At 47.1% G+C, this 19,888-nt stretch overlaps 1 protein-coding gene across 1 annotated transcript in view; it reads left to right on the plus strand.

Annotated features, from left to right (window-relative positions):
• The window catches only part of LOC143810203 (adhesion G-protein coupled receptor F3-like), a 157,936-nt gene that overhangs the window by 114,933 nt on the left and 23,115 nt on the right, over positions 1 to 19,888 (plus strand). The window contains exon 11 of the mRNA XM_077293074.1: positions 226 to 1,599. Coding sequence (XP_077149189.1) covers positions 226 to 1,599 — 1,374 coding nt within the window. The remainder of the gene's footprint in view (positions 1 to 225; positions 1,600 to 19,888) is intronic.

Below are 19,888 nucleotides of genomic sequence, written 5' to 3' on the forward strand. Positions count from 1 at the left end.
CACGACCTCTACAATCAATCACTGGGCTCAACAGTCTTGTCATATTTTCAATTCTCCTATATATCATGCCTACCATCTTTTTCGAGAAGACAACCTCTCTAGGAGAACTACATTACATGATAATTTTAGGTGTCTGTCTATAAAGGGAATCACTGTATAAGATAAAGTGAATTCTACATGTGCCTCAGTGTTAAAACCTCATTTATCCCATTCTTTTGCTTCTAGGGTTTTCTTACTTTGGCCAGCAACCTCACAAACCCCAGCTATACATCTCTGTGGAGAGACTCCAAAAGTCCTCCGGCTTCTAGAGTGCTTCTATCTGTTGAGCTGTTTAGCCAGCTTCTTCGTGCAGACAATGGCTCCTTTGAAATTGATCTAGAATATATCCAGTTAAAAGGCAAAGTATATGAAATGGGCCAAGTTGGGCAAGACTATAAGAAGACCTTTGGAAAACTTGGTGTGAGCATGGTAATTGATGAGCAAGCTATATCCTCACTTCTGCAAAAAGGCAATGTCAAGATCACCAGTGTAGCCTTCAACACCATTGGAAGCCTCTTACCAAGTACCACTGAAAAGTTTAATGACTCACAATTGAATAGCTATGTGCAATCTACTTCTATACGACTATCGGATTCTACCTCAGCTTCTTGTAATATCCTAATGTCTTTCAAGACAAACACGTCGGATAATAGATATTCTCAACATTGTGTTTTCTGGGATTTCTCTCTACAAGGTTCTGGTGGGGCGTGGTCAGATGTTGGCTGCACGTCAATGGAAGAAGACAATGTAACCTACTGTAGTTGCAGCCACTTGACCTCATTCGCTGTTCTTATGTCTATAAAGGCAGAACCTTTGGCTCTAATCGAGGAGATAACCTATGTTGGACTTGGTGTTTCCATATTTTCACTCTGTATCTGTGTCCTGATTGAGTGGTATGTATGGAAAGCCGTAGTGAGGACAAATATCTCGTACTTTCGACACATCTCCTTGGTCAACATTGCAATGTCTCTACTATGTGCAGACATCTGCTTCTTGTCTTCAGCATTTCCTTCTGTCATCACCAAGAAGCTCATTTGCTTCTCGATAACATTTTTAAACCATTTCTTCTACCTAGCCCTATTCTTCTGGACCTTTGCCCAGAGTGTGATGCTCTTGCATCAATTAATTTTTGTCTTCCACCATTTAAGAAAGAGGGTTTACGTTACCCTGTCATTTATCGTTGGATATCTGATCCCAGCCATCATAGCTGCTGGCACATTTTTATATTTCTACCCTAAAGGTAGATATAGGCATGAACAACTATGTTGGTTGAATCCAGGGAGCGGTGCCATTTATGCATTCGCCATACCAGCCGGATCTATCATCGTATTCAACTTTCTTACTCTTCTGGTTGTCATCTCCAAGTTATCTCGTCCTTCTGTTTCTGATAAGAACCATCCCGAAGACCGAGATACAGCAAAGAGCATCTTGAAGGCCATAGTGGTTTTAACCCCAGTTTTTGGATTAACTTGGTCCTTTGGATTTGCACTATTGACTGATCTTGATGACTTGACCAAACAGATATTCACATATGGATTTGCTACAATGAATGCTTTCCAGGTAACAAAACTAATGTCTAGTTTATATAGATATATAACACTAAATAGTATATTTATATAGTATAAAATGGTTTACCATCTATGAATACAAAGTGCTGCCCAATTTCTCATCAGACCAAAAAAGAGTTTCATGGGTATTTTCACACATCCATGAAAATCACAGATCCAAGTGTGAGATCTGTGAGACTCAAAAGATACTCAATGGATCAGCAACCTGTCTGAAAAAGAAATCGGACAGGCGGCACACCGACACTACACATGGAAGTGTGAATGTTGCTTTATGTGAATGGAGAGGCAATGATCATGTGTCTCCACCATGCCACTGTTCATGGAATTGACAGAGTTACAGCTCAGCTACACATTTTGTGAGAAGGTTCCTTTAACCAGTTCCTGACCAGTCACATTTTCAGGATATTTCATATGTGCCGTTTAAAGAGTTCCACATTTTTTTCTCATTCTTATTTTGAAGTAGTTTTTGTTTGTTTTGTTTTGGGGTTTTTTTTTGTAATGCATGAGCTAATTTTTTATGTCATTGTTATATTCCCTTTTTTCTGATATTGGGCGACATCAGGGGGAAAATAAAGTAAATAAGTGTCCTTATTTTCCTTTTTTTAATGACCACAAAAAACACTAAAACATATTTAAAAAATTATTTTCAATTTTGTAATAATTATTTTTAAATAATAAACACTATTTCTTTGCTGGTCGGGATAGTAGCTGGGATTTAGTTTGACAGTTGCATTTTTATTTATTACCTATTCATTATGTTTTTCATTTATTTTACACATTGTGTCCCCGATAAGGTCATAAAAGACCTTTGGGAGTAGGGCGGGGGGAAGGGGGGCATTTCAGTATTTAAATGGTTTCATTTTCTTGTGATTTCCCCTGTAACTGGGGCTGGCACATTAGCCCCAGTTACAGGGGAAATGCAGTCTCTTGACTGCTTCACAGAGCTGCCTGGATCTCCTATGACCCAGCAGCTCCTGTTCCCTGATCACTTGACCGTTGTGTATGGACGAGGAAACGCCACCAGCATTTCCTATTACTGCATACAGAGCACTTGTTTAATCCTGTGCCTACAATGAGAGAGAAGACACAGACGGTAAAAAATTGTGCCTTCTCTATGCAGATGCCCATGTCGCTGCGCTACTGTGCAGTGACGTTTTAAAACATCACTGCAAAGTACAAGAAGGACCGCCCGGACATTTAAAGTCTATGAACAATCCCAAAGCGGTTAACCAGTTGGTTTCTGGGCTTCATAGGAGAACAGTAATTTTGCCATAAACTGCTGTAAGTATAGAACTATATACTGTAGTACAAACACTCATAAGTTCAGAACTAAAAAATAAAATAAAATTATATAAAAAAGTGTCTTAGAAATATTACAAAATAAAAAAAATAAGAAAGTTTCAATCATTCACGTTGTTCAAATTAAAAAATAAATTAACATATTTAGCATCGTCACTTCCAGAAAAGACTGATATATACAAATACAAATGCAACCCCTTCCCAACGTGGCCAATTACTGTTTTTGCATTTTCGTTTTTTACCTCCCATACTTCTTCTAAGGACCATAACTTTTTTATTTTTCCATTCTTATAAAAGTATAGTATTAGGGCTTGTTTTTTGTGGGATGGGCTGTACTTTTCAATGATACCATTCATTTTACCACATACTGTACTGGTAAACGGTAAAAATTCCAAGTGTAGTGATATTGAGAAAAAAACTGCAATTCGGATTTTATATTCTGGGAATTGTTTTCACGACGTACATTTTGAGATAAAAATAACCTGGCAGTATGATTCTCCTTGTCAGTACAATTACGGCGCTCGCAAAACTTTTCCAGTTTTTTTATTATTTTTCATTATTTAGTGGTGAAAAAAAATTATATATTTGTAAAAAAAAAAAAATACTTATGTACATTTTCTCAGACCAATAATGTTCTCATTTTTTGGGTCGATGGAGTTATGCAAGGGCTTATTTTTATTGATACCATTTTGAGATAGATATGACATTTTGATCACTTCTTATTGCATTTTTTGTGGTGTTGCGGTCACCAAAAAAACCGCAATTTTAGAGTTTTTCTTTTCTTCTGTTTACATTGTTTGCAGATCGGGTTAATTAATTTTATAGTTTGATAGATCAGACTTTTCCGGTCAGGGTGATACCAAATTTGTGTATTTTTTAAAAAATGTTTAAATCTTCATTTTTAACCCCTTCACAACATATGACGTAAAGTTATGTCATCTGTTGCGTCCCAGCCTTTAATGCGTCCTTGCACGCTGAGCTCACATATCAGCGCATGATGGCTGATTTCATAAGTCATTGTGTTTCTAACAGCCACAGCAGCGGCATTTAACAAGCGTCGGAAGGAAGCGCATCATTCTGTGGTCCTAGCGGTGCACCCGTGACATGATCGCAGGGTGCCCATGGCCTCTCATGACAGTCGGGCGTCATTCTGATTCTCCTGTGAAAGCCAGTGGTTAGCTGTTGTTCATAGAGTACCGTGATTTTTTCTATACATAGCATCGTATCTACCCCAAAATGATATCCGTAAAAAGTCAGCTTAGGGCAAAAAAAATAAGCCCTCTCCGAGCACCAGAGCCTGGAAAATTAAAGCATTTCGGATATCGGAAAATGATGACAAAAGCAAAAATGTTTTTTACAAATTTTCAAATTTATTTTCACCATTTACTTATAGTGGTTACGGAAAGTATTCATACCCCTTTAAATTTTTCACTCTTGGTTTCATTGCAGCCATTTGGTAAATTCAAAAAAGTTCATTTTTTTCTCATTAATGTACACTCTGCACCTCATCTTGACTGAAAAAAAAACAGAAATGTAGTAATTTTTGCAAATTTTATTAAAAAAGAAAAATTGAAATATCACATTGTCATAAGTATTCAGTATTCTCACGGTGATCTGCTGTGAAGACACTGAGCTTGAACTGCAGTGACCTCATCACTGGCTTTTTCCCACGGTCCTGAGGTCACCGCAGTTCAGCCCGGCTGGGAACCTCAATGATGTCACCGCTGGTCAATGATGCTGCGCTCACAGCAGCTCATTCATTAGTGGTTCTCAGCCTGGATGGTCGCATCTTGGCACCGTCCAGGTTGAAAACTATTTAGCCCCTAGACATGGATTACGACGTGGGACAGAATGACCGACAGGTATGGTATATTGTTGTTTTCTTATTTTATTTTTATTACAGAAGAACGAGGGCTTCAGTGGAAATAGCCATTTGGTGAGTATAACTGTGTTTGTTATTTTTAAATAAAAAAAGGAAAACTGTGTTTTGTTTTACTTCTAATAAAAGACTTTATTCTGTCCATGTCTTTATTTACCATGTAACTATAGGATTAGCAATGGAGAGGTGTCTTATAGACACCTCTCCATTACTAAGCTGTTGGTGTGATGTCACCTTACAATACAAAGGTGACATCAACCCCGCAAATATGAATCCCACTTGCCACCGCTAAAGGGCAAGTGGGAAGAGCCGGGCAAAGCGCCAGAATTGGTGCATCTAATAGATGCGCCTTTTCTGGGCAGCTGCAGGCTGCTATTTTTAGGCTGGGGAGGCCTATATCCATGGCCCCTTACCAGCCTGAGGATACCAGCCCCCAGCTGTCAGCTTTAGCAAGGCTGGTTGTCAAAAATGGGGGGAACTCCACGCCTTTTTATTTAAATTATTTAAATATTTTTTTTAAAAAAAACAGCTTGGGGACCCCTCTATTCTTGATAACCAATCTTGCTGAAGCTGACAGCTGAGGGTTGCAGCCCCCAGCTGTGAGTTTTGCCTGGCTGGTTATAGAAAATAGGGGTAACCCACGCCGGGTTTTTCATTCATTTATTTAGTTATAGCACAGGCGGCAGGTGAGGAATACCCCCATCATCCGCTCCTGCTGTCACTGTTCTTAGCAGCAGCAGATTTAGGTTGATGAGAGTAATAGTCCCAAAATATAATAATAATTATAATATAACTCTCATCATTCTCCCCTGCTCGCACCGATCACCGGCAGAGCAGGAGAGTATGATGAGAGCGTCTTCAGCATCTGCTGTCGTGGAACAGCGCTTACGGTACTTACAGTAGCGCTTCTTCCCCAGTGCCGATGCGTGTCACACGGATGACATCAATATGTGTTCTCCGTTTGCACATGTGCGGGACATTTTGCGGCCTGTGTTGACGGTAAAAAACAGACATGTCAGTGTGTTTTACCAACTGACACAAGGTCCGTGGAAACACACTGGCATATGCACAGACCCATTAATTTGACTGGGTCTACGTGTGTCAGTGTCTCCGGTATGTGTGAAAACTGGTCACCACACATACCAAAGACACGGATGTGTGAAAGAGGCCAAAAAAATATACACTCCTCAAAGTTGAGATTGCAACACTAAGAAGGAATAGTTGTAGAATAATGGAAATTACAGGATGAAAAGACATGCTATTGATCTGCAAATGATGAAATAAACAAAATTTTCAAAACTTCTTGATTTATTCAGTCTGGAGTATGAGTTCCAAGTACAGAAATCCCCGCACTTACAGCCTCGGCTACTAACAGTGAGGTTATTAATGTTCATCTGAGGAATGTTCAGCCACGCTGTCCCACTGTGATCATAGGAAAGTCGGGTAGGGGACACTCTATACTGTCCCTTAATCTGGGTGGGCCCTAGGCTATCCCTAAACCTAGGGTTACCCCTGTCAGTGGAGATGCCCAGGTTTCATACCATACTTCTGTTAGTTCCTATGAAATCCTATGCAGCTCGGTGCAGTATTAGTGGGACTGCAGTTGCTAGAAAAGGCTAAGCAGTATGGGCAGGTCGCTCATCTTGTGCCAGCTTATTGTGTGGGCTAACGCCTTCAGAACCAGTACGAAACGGCTGAGGGAGTCCCCAAACGGAGTGAGGCTGAGGAGAGAGGACGCTGAGGGATCGAAAGTTACGGTCCATCCCAGAAGCGAGCTTAGCAACAGAGAGAGAATGACAGGGACAGAAGAGGAGTTGCACATTGTGAAACCTGATGTTGATGCTGGAAAAAATGTGAATATGCTGCGTACCGAACCAAGTAAAGCTGTTGTTGTTAAAGTTGAGCTGGACTGTGTCTCCCTTTCTGCGGTACCATCTACAAAGAACCTCCGGCGGCCCAGGGTGGACCCTGATGGCATGGAGACCCAGAACACAGGTATGCAGAAGGAAAGACATTACTGTATTGTGAGTGGAGGCCAAGGTGTGATACAGGGTTTGCTCTCAGCCATGACTACCGCCCTGGCCCACTCTGACACTCCTAAAAAAAACATGCAGCTCTCACCCTCCCCCCAGGGGGCAAAGGGACAGGAGTAAAAGGGTAACGTCAGCTGGACAGACAGGGGGAAACCAAGGCACAATCAAACAACAGACACATAGGATAAAATACAAAAGGAAAATGGGTACACAGTAAAAAGGCAGAAAAGCAACACGAAAGAATGCCAGATGGGGAAGGTAGAGTTATTCACAACAAACCACATGCAACAATCTCAAGACGACAAGAGAAAATCTCCATAACACTTTATCCAATGAAGCCAGAAACAGAATGAAGATTCTATTGCCCACATGGAGGGAAGCCAGACACAGGTTTATATAATAGAAAGGTGTTGTTCCAATAAGCAGCACAGCCAACAGACCACAAGGAATTCCAAACCCTTTCCATGCCACAAGAAACCTGCTAACGCATGAATGGCCGTGTACATTTAAAGGGGACCTGTGCTCCGTTAATTGCTGCAATCTTCTATTCTCAGATTACCACAGGTCCCAGCAGAATGTGGCACACTCATGACAGTATCCCCCTTCTACAAGGGCCTACAGGACCAGATTTATCCAGGTGTGCTATATGGAAAGCACTAATTAATCTACCAGCATTAACTTCGAATGCGGATACCCGTGTTCTCTCTTCCGGACCAAAACATTTCCAGTGCACCAGGAACTGGAGACAGTGTCGAAAAAGATGAGAGTTGACAATTCTAGCAACTTGAAATTTTAACTTGCCATTTACCATAGCCAGAGGTGGAGGCACCGCTTCAGACGACACCATAAATTTTTGGGGCAATGACCTATGAAAAACATTGTGGATTTTAAGTGCTAGTGGCAACTCAAGAAGAAAAGCCACAGATTAATGATGGCAGTTAGCTTATACAGACCAATAAACCTGGGACCAAGTTTCCAGGAAGGAACCTTCAACTTAATGTTCCTGGTTGCAACCACACACAGTCATTTACACAAAGGTCAGGACCTGTCATATTTTTTTTATCAGCAATGCATTTGTATCTGCAGCGCCCCAGAGTTCTGGTCATTGCAGTAATGTCATTCTTCCACCAGGGGGAGTGATGTTACGTCTGAAGGCAATAAAGGAGAACTTCTCATTAGGTAACAAAATGCATGCAACATGTTCACACTCCAGACCAGAAGGGGGAGCTCCGAGCCTGTTTAAGCTGAACTCCCCTATATAACATCCTGATCTGGAGGGAAAAGGTGTCCAGAGTTCAGTTCCTGTCAGGAGGACAGAGGGAGAGGAGCTCTGCTGGCATGAAGTGCTGCAACTCCTGGGAAAAGACACTAAAGTGAACAGATTGCAGAGAGTGTGCAGGAAAGCAGAGCACAGGAGAGGAATATCAGAGGGAGATCAGCCAGCAACAAGCTGCTTCCCTCTGAGGCGCAGTAATCCGGTAGCCAGCATACCAAGGGAGCAATCATCTCCAAGTCTTGCTTCAGAGACTGGCAGGACAGTTAATTCCACGTTGGCTGCTCGACCTACACCCAGGAGGCACGGTGGCAACTTGTGGGGGCTGGGGCATCTCTAGGGTCCCTGTAAAAAGCCGCAGGCCACCAGTCATACGGGTTTGTCCTATCCATACCATCTGGGGGACAGAGAGGAAGACATAACATCTAGAACATCTACAACAGTTGTGAGGACCTTACAAGCTCAGCAGGGAGGTACTACAACACACAGGCGCTAGAGGAAGGCTACTGATTTCCACCTGGATAAGGGGACTCTGGATTTGCCTTCAGACCGGCCAGACTCTGCCTACCCTGTGGTCTGTACCTTGGACTGTGGACACGGAAGCCTTCGGTAAAGGTAAAGAGACTGCAACCTTGTGTCCTCATTATTCACTGCGCCTCTCACCATCCACTATCTACACTCTGGGAAGCCCTGGGGATACACTTCACCTGTGGGAAGGTATACCATCTAGCTGCCATTACATCACCCCAGCGGACCGCTAAGCAGCATCGGTCACCCTGACCGAACTACCCCTTTAAAGACCTTTTCTCAAAACCATAAAAACTCTTTTCTTTATTGGATGTCCCTCAAAGGGCCATGGACCGGGTCGGCCACCGTGACATCCCCCAAACCGAAGGACCCGGTACCGAGTACCCCATTGCCCTTACGTGGGGGCGCTCCATATCTATCTCCTATCACCTTCAAGTTTTCCTGTACACCTTGCCAGAGAGTGACGAAGAGAAATGTTCTTCCCAGGAATCCCGGAAGCCTCTTGCCTACTAAAAAGTACAGAACTGCAGGTGAAATCTGTGTGCACCTAGGAAAAATGATGACCAATCCTCCTGATTCTCCAAAATTAAATATTTAAGGTATGTTTCAAGGCTTTGGTTCATACATTTGGTCTGACTGTTCGATATACAGTAGTACAAAATGATGAGGAAAAGGATAGATGCACTCCTATGCAAGAACAAAAAGCCCTCCAAAATTTAGAGACAAACTGGGTCCCCCAATCTGAGACCACATCGGAGGGAACTCGTGAAGCTTCTCAGTCTCACTGATAAACACTTGAGCCAACATTTCAGCATTCGGTAGATCCAGTAAAAGAAGAAAATGTGCCATTTTGCTAAACATATCCACCACCACTAAAATCACCATTTTACCTGCTGATGGTGAAAGGTCGGTAATAAAATCCATGGATAAATGAGTCCATGGTCTAATAGGTATAACTAAAGGTAAGGGAGATCCGGACAGATGAGTATACAGGATCTTAGAAAGCGCAGAAGTATTACAGGTAGACACAAAAGTAATAACATCCTGACCCAGCCTAGGCCACCAGAAATGATGAGAAACAAGATCCACAGTACCTGGGTGACCCGAAAGAACTGAGTGATGATGTTCTCCTAACATTTTTAAATGTAAATGTAATGGCACAAATAATTTCCCTGATGGACAGGAACCAGGAGTATCCCCCTTAGCCTTCAATACCTCACCCTCAAGATCTGAACATATGGCAGAAATAACCACTCCCTCTTGCAGAATCCTGAATACTACCTCCCCCAGGGAAACTTTGGGACAAGGCATTAGCCTTTTCATTTTTAACCCCAGGAGGATAACTAACGTAGAAAATTAACCTAGTAAAAACATTAAAGACCATCTCGCTTGTCTCGGAGCGAGACGTTTTGCAGATTCTAAATATAACAAATTTTTATGGTCAGTAATTACCATGACAGGGAGAGTTGCCCCCTCCATAAAATGACTCCACTCCTCAGAGGCCAACTAAATGGCCAAAAGTTCTCTATTACTTATGTCATAATTTATTTCGGCTGGTGACAGTTTCTTTGAGAAAAATAAGCACCAGCACCATTTCCCAGGAGATGATTCCTGTGATAAGATGACCCTAACTCCCTCCTTCACAACAAACTGCTATGAAACATCGGGCTGAATGAGCACTGGAGCTGAGGAAAAACTTTTTTTTAGAGCACTAAATGCCTGGTCAGACCAGACAGAGAAATCTGTACCCTTTTGGTTATGTTCGTGAGTGGTTTGACAATGGTTGAGAAGTTTCAGATAAACTTCTGATAATGATCACACCCGGAAACTCATTATACTCACCCGGGAGCCGGTCCTGTGCGGTCCGGGTGTCGCAGGTACGGGTCTGGAGCCTCCCATCATCTTGCACCGCCGCCCTCCTGCTTCTTCATCGCTCCCCGGCATCGCGCTCCTGTGCAGGCATACTTCTCTGCCCTGTTGAGAGCAGAGTAAAGTACTGCAGTACGCAGACGCTGGGCCACTCTACCTTTCCCGATGCCTGCACACTGCAGTACTTTATGCTGCCCTCAACAGGGCAGAGAAGAACGCCTGCGCAGGAGCAGCGATGCTGGGGAGCAATGAAAAAGCGGGAGGGCAGCATCGCAAGAAGATGGGAGGCCCCGGAACTGGACCTGCGACACCTGTCGGACCAGAACCCCCCCGGGCGAGTATAATATAACTTATTTTTCTTCACTTGCAGGTCGGACTGGGGTCTTATCTACAGAATTATAGAATGCTGTAGATAAGCCCTGAAAGGCAGTGGCCACACCTTATAGCGGCAAAGTCTGCTGACAGGTTCCCTTTAAGAGACATCCCGGTTGTATTTATTGCTGCCGAATGTATATACATTGTATGTCTGTGTAATATATATATTTATGTTATACCATTGTACTGGTACGGTGAGTGTAGTACCCAAAGTTAGCCACATGATGGGTTACACCATAGGTGTAGTTGTAGCATTGTGGTAGTTAAATAGGAGGGGCACAGTGCATAAGGCAGGAAAGCCTTCCTTGTAGATCTGAGTTGGGCCAGGGCACCCGTGTAGCTCACTCTGGCTAACTAACTCTGGGCAACACCGTGCCACGCAAACATTGGAGAAGTATAAGGCCCAGCCATATAGCATCCCTGGCCAGGACCTCAACAGAAGGAGCAACAGCAACGGTGCTAGTGGTGCAGTATTAGTGGGACTGCCGTTGCTAGAAAAGGCTAAGCAGTACGAGCAGGTCGCTCATCATGTGGCAGCTTATTGTGTGGGCTAACACCTTCAGAACCAGTGCAAAACGGTTGAGGGTGTCCCCAAACGGAGTAAGGCTGAGCAGAGAGGACGCTGAGGGATCGAAAGGTATGGTCCGTCCCGGAAGCGAGCTTGGCGACAGAGAGAGAAGGACAGGGACAGAAGAGGAGTTACACATTGTGAAACCTGATGTTGATGCTGGAAAAAATGTGAATATGCTGCGTACCAAACCAAGTAAAGCTGTTGTTGTTAAAGTTGAGCTGGACTGTATGCACAAGGAAGAACATTACTGTATTGTGAGTGGAGGCCAGGGTGTTATACAGGGTTTGCTGTCAGCCCACTCCAACACTCCTACAAAATCCTACGCAGCTCTCACCCTCCCCCCAGGGAGGAAAGGGACAGGAGTAAAAGGGTAACACCAGCTGGACAGACAGGGGGAAACCAATTCACAATCAAACAACAGACACACAGGATAAAATACAAAGGGAAAATGGGTACACAGTAAAGAAACAGAAAAGCAACAGGGTAGAATGTCAGAAGGGGAAGGTATTCATATAAACAAACAACATGCAACAATCTCAAGACAACAAGAGTGACTCTCCAGAACATTTCCTCCAATGAAGCCAGGAACAAAATGAAGATTTTATTGCTCGCATGGAGGGAAGCCAGACACAGGTTTATTTAATGGAAGAGTGTGGTTCCAATACGCAGCAAAGCAGATAGACCACGAGGAACTCTAAACTCATAAATGGCTGTGTAAATATAAAGAAGGCCTATGCTCAGCTATTCGCGGCGATCTTCTAATCGTAGATGTGGAGCGCCCCCACTGCCGAGGGGTACCCGGTACCGGGCCTCTGAGTCTCTGTTCTGGGGTTGTCACGGTGGCTAGACCCGGTCCGTGACCCTGCTGAGGGGCGTCCAGTGAAAGGTGGTGGTAAATGGTGGTGATATTGCGGTGCAGTGTAGGTCGTAGTAAATAACGAGGACACCAGGTTGCAGTCTCTTTACCTCTTTACTGAAGGTTTAAGAATCCTCAGTCCAGAGCGCTGTCAACAGGGCTGTCAGAGACCGGCCGGTCCAAAGGCACATCAGGAGTTCTCTTTACAGGTGGGAATCAGTGTCTACCTTCTAGCGCTGTATGTTGTAGTCCTTCCCTGCTGAGCTCCCGGGATAGTCCTCACAACTGAGTCTGTCTGTCTCTGATGTTCGTTCTCTCCGTCCCCCAGATGATATGGTAGGACGCCCCCGTATGACGGGGTAGGCCTGGAGTTCTTCCGGGACCCTAGAGTCGCCCCTCTCCCACAGCTGCCTCCGTTGTCTGCTTAGGTGATTTGTGTGAGACAGCCAACCTATAATTGGCTGTCCGGCCGTGGTTTGCAGTAGTACTTAGAGTCTCTTACTTGCTCGGCGTTCCGGCCACCAACTGTTTGTGCCTCAGAAGGATGTTGCCTCGGTCTAACAGCATGACTCCTTCTGGTCCTAATGCCTCTTTTCTGACTTCCCGTTGTTCACTGGTTAGTTCTGCTCTTAGGAGTCTGCCAGGATCCCATCCGACAGGTCCTCTCACTAGCTCTTCCCAGTTACTTCTCTCCCTGTCTTCCTGTCCAACCCCCAGTTTTACCAGAGTGTGAGGAGTGGCCTACTAGATAGAACCACCCCCCCTGGTGGCCGGAGTGTGAAGTGTAGTGTGAGTGTTACCTGGTCAGAGAAACTCCTTTAGTGCAATCAGACGTAACATCACTCCCCTTAGTGGCAGAGCGACATTACTGCAACGACCAGGACTCTGGGGCGCTGCAGATGTACCACAGGTCTCAGCAGAATGCAGCACATTCATGACGCGTGCTGAATGCAATTGGGCAAATCATCAAGATCCACTGCTGGCAGCTCCTGTGTAAGCACCGACCAAAGACGTCTCCGATGAAACTCCTTTAGTGCAATCAGACATAACATCACTCCCCTTAGTGGCAGAGCGACATTACTGCAACGACCAGGACTCTGGGGCGCTGCACTCCCCCCCGGTTAAATCCAGTACTCCCGGACTGGGAAAACAAGAACAACAATACATGTTAACAGAAAACACACAAAATTTTGAAATAGCATAAACAATTAAACATAACAGTGCTTCCCTTTATGGGAGGTGAGGACTCTTGAATGTTGCGAAAGTGAGGTCATGCACAGTTTATGACTCTCAGTTCAGTGGTTGAAACAGCGGGGACCCCGGGTAAACAAAGGGGTCCCCCTTTTGAAAGTTTTTGAGCAATTCACCGTCCATTACTCTATTGTCCATTTTAAAACCTGTAACAAAAGATATGCACACAAACATTTTTAATTAAATAGCAGCCCTTATTAATACCTCCAAGTTTTGTAGCGGAGGGGAGTTTGGTTCTGAGTGCTGCGTGTGGACCTTCGCAGCGCAGGGGTTGCTATTGGCCTAACAGGGCCCGCTATGCTTGCTACCGCTGGTGTAGTGCACTGTCTTCTAGCTACACTTCTAGTGAGTCTGGGTAGCACTGGCAGGTTGGGGCTCTCAGAGCTACTGCTATCAACAGTGGGTACAGCAGATTCACTGATAGCAGAGGGAGGATTTGCCGGTTCAACGGTTGGCATGGCATCTTCAGGTAGGGCTTGTTGAGGTTGCGGGGCCGGATGATCTGGTACCACCATTGCTTCTGGTGGGTCCGGCTGTTGAAACATTAGAACAGGTACCACGATGGCCTGATTTATCTGAGTCCAGGACTGGGGAAAGTCACCAAGGACGGTATGGATCATCTTCTCCTTTTCCACCGGCGGGGAGATTCCTGGGGCCGTGTCCCTCTCTCTCAACTTATCAGGGCAGACCTTAAGGTGATCCCTGGATACCGCTGTCGAGGTCTCCCCTCTGTCCTTGCTGATGAGACAGACTTTCGTGTTATCGAAATCGGATGGCAGGATGGTATACGGTTCCGCTTCCCATTGGTCATCGAGCTTGTGTAGTCTCCTCTTTCATTTAAGTACTTGCTCACCAGGTGACAGGGGAATGGCAGGAGCGTGCTGGTTGTAGTCCCTTTCTTGTTTTTGCCTAGCCTGGGCGAGACTTCTTTCCACGCACTCCTGTACTTTGCGGTACCTTCGCTGCCTTTCTGTATCCCAATCTGCATCCGGCGAGGTATCTTCGGGGACTAGGACCCCCATGTCCAGATCAACGGGTAACTGGCTAGGCCTTCCCCTCATTAGGTACGCTGGAGTACAGTTGGTGGAATTTACTGGGATGTGATTGTAGATATCCACCAAGTCAGGCAATTTTGTCGGCCACAGGTTCCGTTCCTCTACGGGCAAGGTCTTCAATAAGTCGATCACCACCTGGTTCATCTTTTCGCACATCCCATTGGTTTGAGGATGGTACGGCGTGGTTCGGATCTTCTTACACCCGTACAGTTGGCAGAACTCTTGGAACACTTCTGCTTCGAATGCTGGTCCCTGATCGGTCAGTACCTTCTCCGGGTAGGCATGGGGCCTACAAAAGTACTGCTGGAAGGCCTTGGCGGCAGTCCTGGCCATTAGATCCTTGACAGGTACAACCACCAAAAATCTGGAGTAGTGATCTACGATGGTAAGAGCGTAGATATAGCCTGACCGGCTAGGTGTCAACTTCACATGATCCAGCGCGACCAGTTCGAGCGGCCGTTTGGTGATGATAGGCTGCAGGGGAGCCCGTTGGCTGCCACGGTCCTTCCTGCGTAGGTTACATGGACCGCACTCCCGACACCACTTCTCAATGGCTCTCTTCATGCCAATCCAATAGAACCTCCCTCGGAGTAGCCTCTCTAGCTTCCTCCATCCGAAGTGTCCGGCTCCATCGTGGTAGGCTCCCAGAACCATGGGCGCATCTCGCATTGGCACCACTATCTGCCACACCAATTCATGAGTACGTGGGTCGATGCTCCTCCTGCACAGCTTGCCATCATGGATAAACAGTTTGCTTCTCCCCTTCCACAGCTGTTGGGTTTCCTGTGGATCATCTGGGCCGGGATGCAACCCTGCCTGCGTCAAGAGCTCTTTCACCCGACGGACCGCGGGGTCACCATCCTGGGTTTCTGCCCACCCGTGATGGGGCAGGGGATTCAGCGTGGCATCCGGTTGGTTCCTGCGCCTGTTCTTCACATGATGAGAGTTCTGAGTGGCTTTTGGGCGATGGAATGCAGGTAGCTCCACCTCTTCAAGTGCCTCCGGGTCTTCTCCCGTTTCTGGCAAATTGGGCATTCGGGACAAGGCATCGGCATTGGCATTCTTGTGTCCTGCCCGGTACTTGATGGTGAAATCGTAGTTAGACAGCCGGGCCATCCACCACTGTTCCAAGGCCCCGAGTTTGGCAGTATCCAGATGCGTTAGCGGATTGTTATCCGTGAAGACGGTGAATTTCGCGGAGGCCAGGTAGTGTTTGAACCTCTCTGTTACTGCCCAGATGATGGCAAGGAATTCCAGCTTAAAGGAACTGTAGTTGTCAGGGTTTCTTTCCGTGGGACGGAGTTTCCTGCTGGCGTAAGCGATCACCCTTTCTTTGCCTTTCTGGACCTGGGACAGCACGGCTCCCAATCCCACATTGCTGGCATCTGTGTACAGCACAAACGGTTGGTCGTATTCGGGGTAAGCCAGTACCTCTTCTCCCGTCAGTGCCGACTTCAAACAAGCGAAGGATTCCTCCAGCTCCTCGTTCCAATCAAAGGGGGTGTTCCTCCCCTTGGTCTTCTTTGGTTGGCCCACCAACAGGTTTTGCAAGGGTGAGGCCTTCTTAGTAAAGTCCTTAATGAACCTCCGGTAATAGCCTACCAGCCCGAGGAACTGCCGGACTTCGTGAAGGTCACTGGGCCTTGGCCAGTCCTTGATCACCGTGACCTTGTCGGGGTCTGGGGCCACTCCCTCAGCGCTCACCACATGGCCCAGGTACTGCACTTTAGGTTTCAGCAGATGACACTTGGACGGTTTCACCTTTAAGCTGAAGTTGGACAGGGCTTCAAACACCTCGGCCAGGTGCTTCAGATGGTCTTCGTAGGTCTTAGAGAAGACAATGACATCATCCAAATACAGCAGCACGGTTTCGAAGTTCATGTGTCCCAGGCAGCACTCCATCGTCCTCTGGAACGTCCCGGGAGCATTGCACAATCCGAAAGGCATGTAATTGAATTCGCAGAGACCCATTGGGGTCGTGAAGGCCATCTTCTCTTTGTCCGCCTCCGCTACAGGAACCTGCCAGTACCCACTGGTGAGATCTAAGGTAGAGAAGTAGTTAGCAGATTTTAAGGCAGCCAGAGACTCCTCTATCCTGGGCAGTGTGTATGCGTCCTTATGTGTAATGCGATTCAACTGCCTGTAATCAACACACATCCTCATTGTACCATCTTTCTTTTTAACAAGGACTAAGGGAGCTGCCCAGGGGCTACAGCTGTCTCTCACCACCCCAGCCTCCTTCATTTCCCGCAACATGTCCTTGGCACACTGGTAATGAGCTGGGGGTACAGGGCGATATCTCTCTTTTATGGGTCGGTGATCTCCCGTGGGGATATGATGTTGGATCCCTTTCACCTGCCCAAAATCTAAGGGGTGTTTGCTGAATACCTGCTCGTACTCGTGTACCACCCTGTAGGCCCCCTGTTTTTGATGGGATGGGGTAGAGTCAGTGCCCACATGCAATTCCCGACACCAATCTTTCGAGTGCTCTGCAGAACCGTTGTCCTCCGCCACGTTTGACGGGACCAAGGGTTCAGGTGTCTGTATCACACTATTATTAACAGTGAACAATTTGGCGAGCGTGGCATACTTGGTGAGGTGAACCTCTTCCTCCCCACAATTGAGGACACGTACGGGCACTCTCCCCTGGCGAACGTCGACCACCCCCCGGGCTGTCAGAATAGTAGGCCTATTGTCTGAATATACGGGTTCTACCAAGGCCTGGTAGTCCTTTCCCCTGAGGCCTATGGCTGCCCGACACCATATTAACATTTCACTCCTGGGGGGTATCGCGATGGGGTTTGAATCACTCACGGTGACACGACCAATCTCACCACCAGTCAGCTCTACCTGCTGTCTCTGCATCAGAGCTCTGATTTCCTTCTGCAGGGCACGTTGCTCACTGTGGCCAGCGGTTTCTGCCACCTGTTGCAACAAAACAATAACTTCTGCAAGACAATTTTCTATAACATTAGTACCAAGAGTCATCATGGGATTACATTCTCGACGATCAATATCAACAATCACAATCCCTTCGGCTTTCAATTCCACCCGCCCCATCTTGATGGTGACCTCCTTATACCCCACTTGTGGCAATGGCTGACCATTACTGGCTATTATGCTGAAATCATCGTCAGGGCCACGAGTAATATCGGTGTCCTCCCAATACCGTTTATAAAGCACGTAAGGTATAGTCGTCACCTGAGAACCGGTGTCCAGCAAAGCGTTCAAGGGGATTCCATCAACCACTACAGGGAGAACTGGTCGTCCTCCAATGTACTTGGTTCTCCAATGCTGCGGGGCTGACCGTCCTACTCCTGGGGGTTGGCCCTTTGCCCCAGGGGTTGCTCGTTTAAAGGACAGTACCTTGCAAGGTGGCCCACCTGGTGACAGCGGCGGCAGATGGGTCGTCCGTCCTGGTGGAAGTGCAGCGCCCCAGAGTCCTGGTCGTCGCAGTACTGTGGCTCCGCCACTAAGGGGAGCTATGGTACGTCTGATGGCACTGAAGGAGTTCTTCTGACCAGGTATCACAGACACCAATACATTTCACAGCCGGGCCTCCAGGGGGAGCTAAGGGTTCTATTCATTAGGCCACTCCTCACATACTGGTAAAACTGGGGGTCAGGCAGGAAGTTAGAGAGAGAGCTGACTGGGTTGGAACCAGGCAACACCTTGTGGCAGAGGGTGTTGTGGGGAAAGATTCGGTAGGGTCTCTGTCAGGGGTGGGATCCTGACAGAGGCCTGGCAATTGGAGAGAACGTAACAGGACCGTGCCTGCTCAGTATAGCGGCGGTGCCCAAGGAAGGATTTGAAGCGAGATAGATTGTGCTGAGTGAGAAACGAGATCAAAGCAACGAGGAGAATACCAGTAGGAGTCGTGCTGTGAGACCGAGGCAACATCCTACTGAGGCGCACAACCGGCGGCCGGAACGCCGAGGAAATATTTATAAACCTAGCTTCAAGCAATACTGCAAACCAACGGCAGGACAGTCAGTCATAGGCGGGCTGTCTCACCTAAAAAGACATAGGGGGCAACTTGTGGAGAGGGGCGACTCTAGGGTCCCGGAAGAGCTCCGAGCCTACCCGTCATATGGGTGCCGTCCTAACCGCAACATCAGGGAGGGACGGAAGATTAGCAGGACATCATCTAATCGAGTTGTGAGGGAACTTGAGAAACAGACACAACAGTTGTGGGGACTTTCCGTAAGCACAGCAGGGAAGGACCGCAACACATAGCGCTAGCAGGAAGGCACAGATTTCCCCCTGCAAAGAGAACTCTGGAGGTGCCATTGGACCGGCCGGACTTGCGCAGCCTGGTGATCCGGAATCCAGACTGAGGACCCAGAGATCTTCAGTAAAGAGGTAAAGAGACTGCAACCTGGTGTCCTCGTTATTTCGCTGCGTCCGGCACTACACTGCATCACCACCACCATCCGTATCTATCATTCACTGTACGTCGCCTCCCTACCAGCAGGGTCACGGACCGGGCCTAGCCACCGTGACAACCCCAGAGCAGAGACTCAGAGGCCCGGTACCGGGTACCCCTCGGCCCTGCGGCAGTGGGGGCGCTACAGAAGCGATCGTCGTTCCGGCCTCTGGTCGGCGGAGTCCTCCTCTGTCGCATCCAAGGGACATCCTCTGGTCTGGAGGCCAACTGGATCTTCTCCTTGGGGGCCTCCTGTAGGGACTGCACCGTCCGGGCCAGGGCAGCAACGCTCTTGGTTAGCTCCTGCATCTGGAGGCGAAGTCCTGCAGGGGAGTCGTCCTCTAGGCTCTGGGCATCGGCCTCGGCGGCGACTGGGGCATCCGACGCCACCTCCTGGTGGTATGTGAGAGCGGGACGCCGGGGAGGTGCTGCACGGCTGGGCTGTCGCTCCTGCAATGCCTGGATAGCTTTATCTTTGAATTGCACAAAAGTCAAGTCTGGATTTTGCATGGCCAGGAAGTGCAATTGGCCCCGCTGGTGACTGCACAGGAGCCCCTCAATGAACCGCTCCTTCAGGAGTTTATCCTCATCCTGCATGCTGCCGGGGTCACTCTGCTTAATGGCCCGCATCGCCTCCTGGAGATTAAGGGCATAGTCCCGTAAGCTATCCTGCGGTCTCTGTTTGCATCCATAGAAAGTCAGTTTAATTTCTGTAGCAGTGCGAGTATCGAAGGTGGCTTTAAGCTTTGCAAAAATCTGCTGTGCAGTTCCCTTATCCTCGGTGGGCCAGGACTTCAATTCTCTCAGAGCCGCCCCAAAGAGTTGGCCGGTTATCATATGAACCTTCTGAGGCTCTGTCAGGGGAT

Source organism: Ranitomeya variabilis, chromosome 2 (genome assembly GCF_051348905.1).
Source record: "Ranitomeya variabilis isolate aRanVar5 chromosome 2, aRanVar5.hap1, whole genome shotgun sequence".
NCBI classification, from domain to species: domain Eukaryota; kingdom Metazoa; phylum Chordata; class Amphibia; order Anura; family Dendrobatidae; genus Ranitomeya; species Ranitomeya variabilis.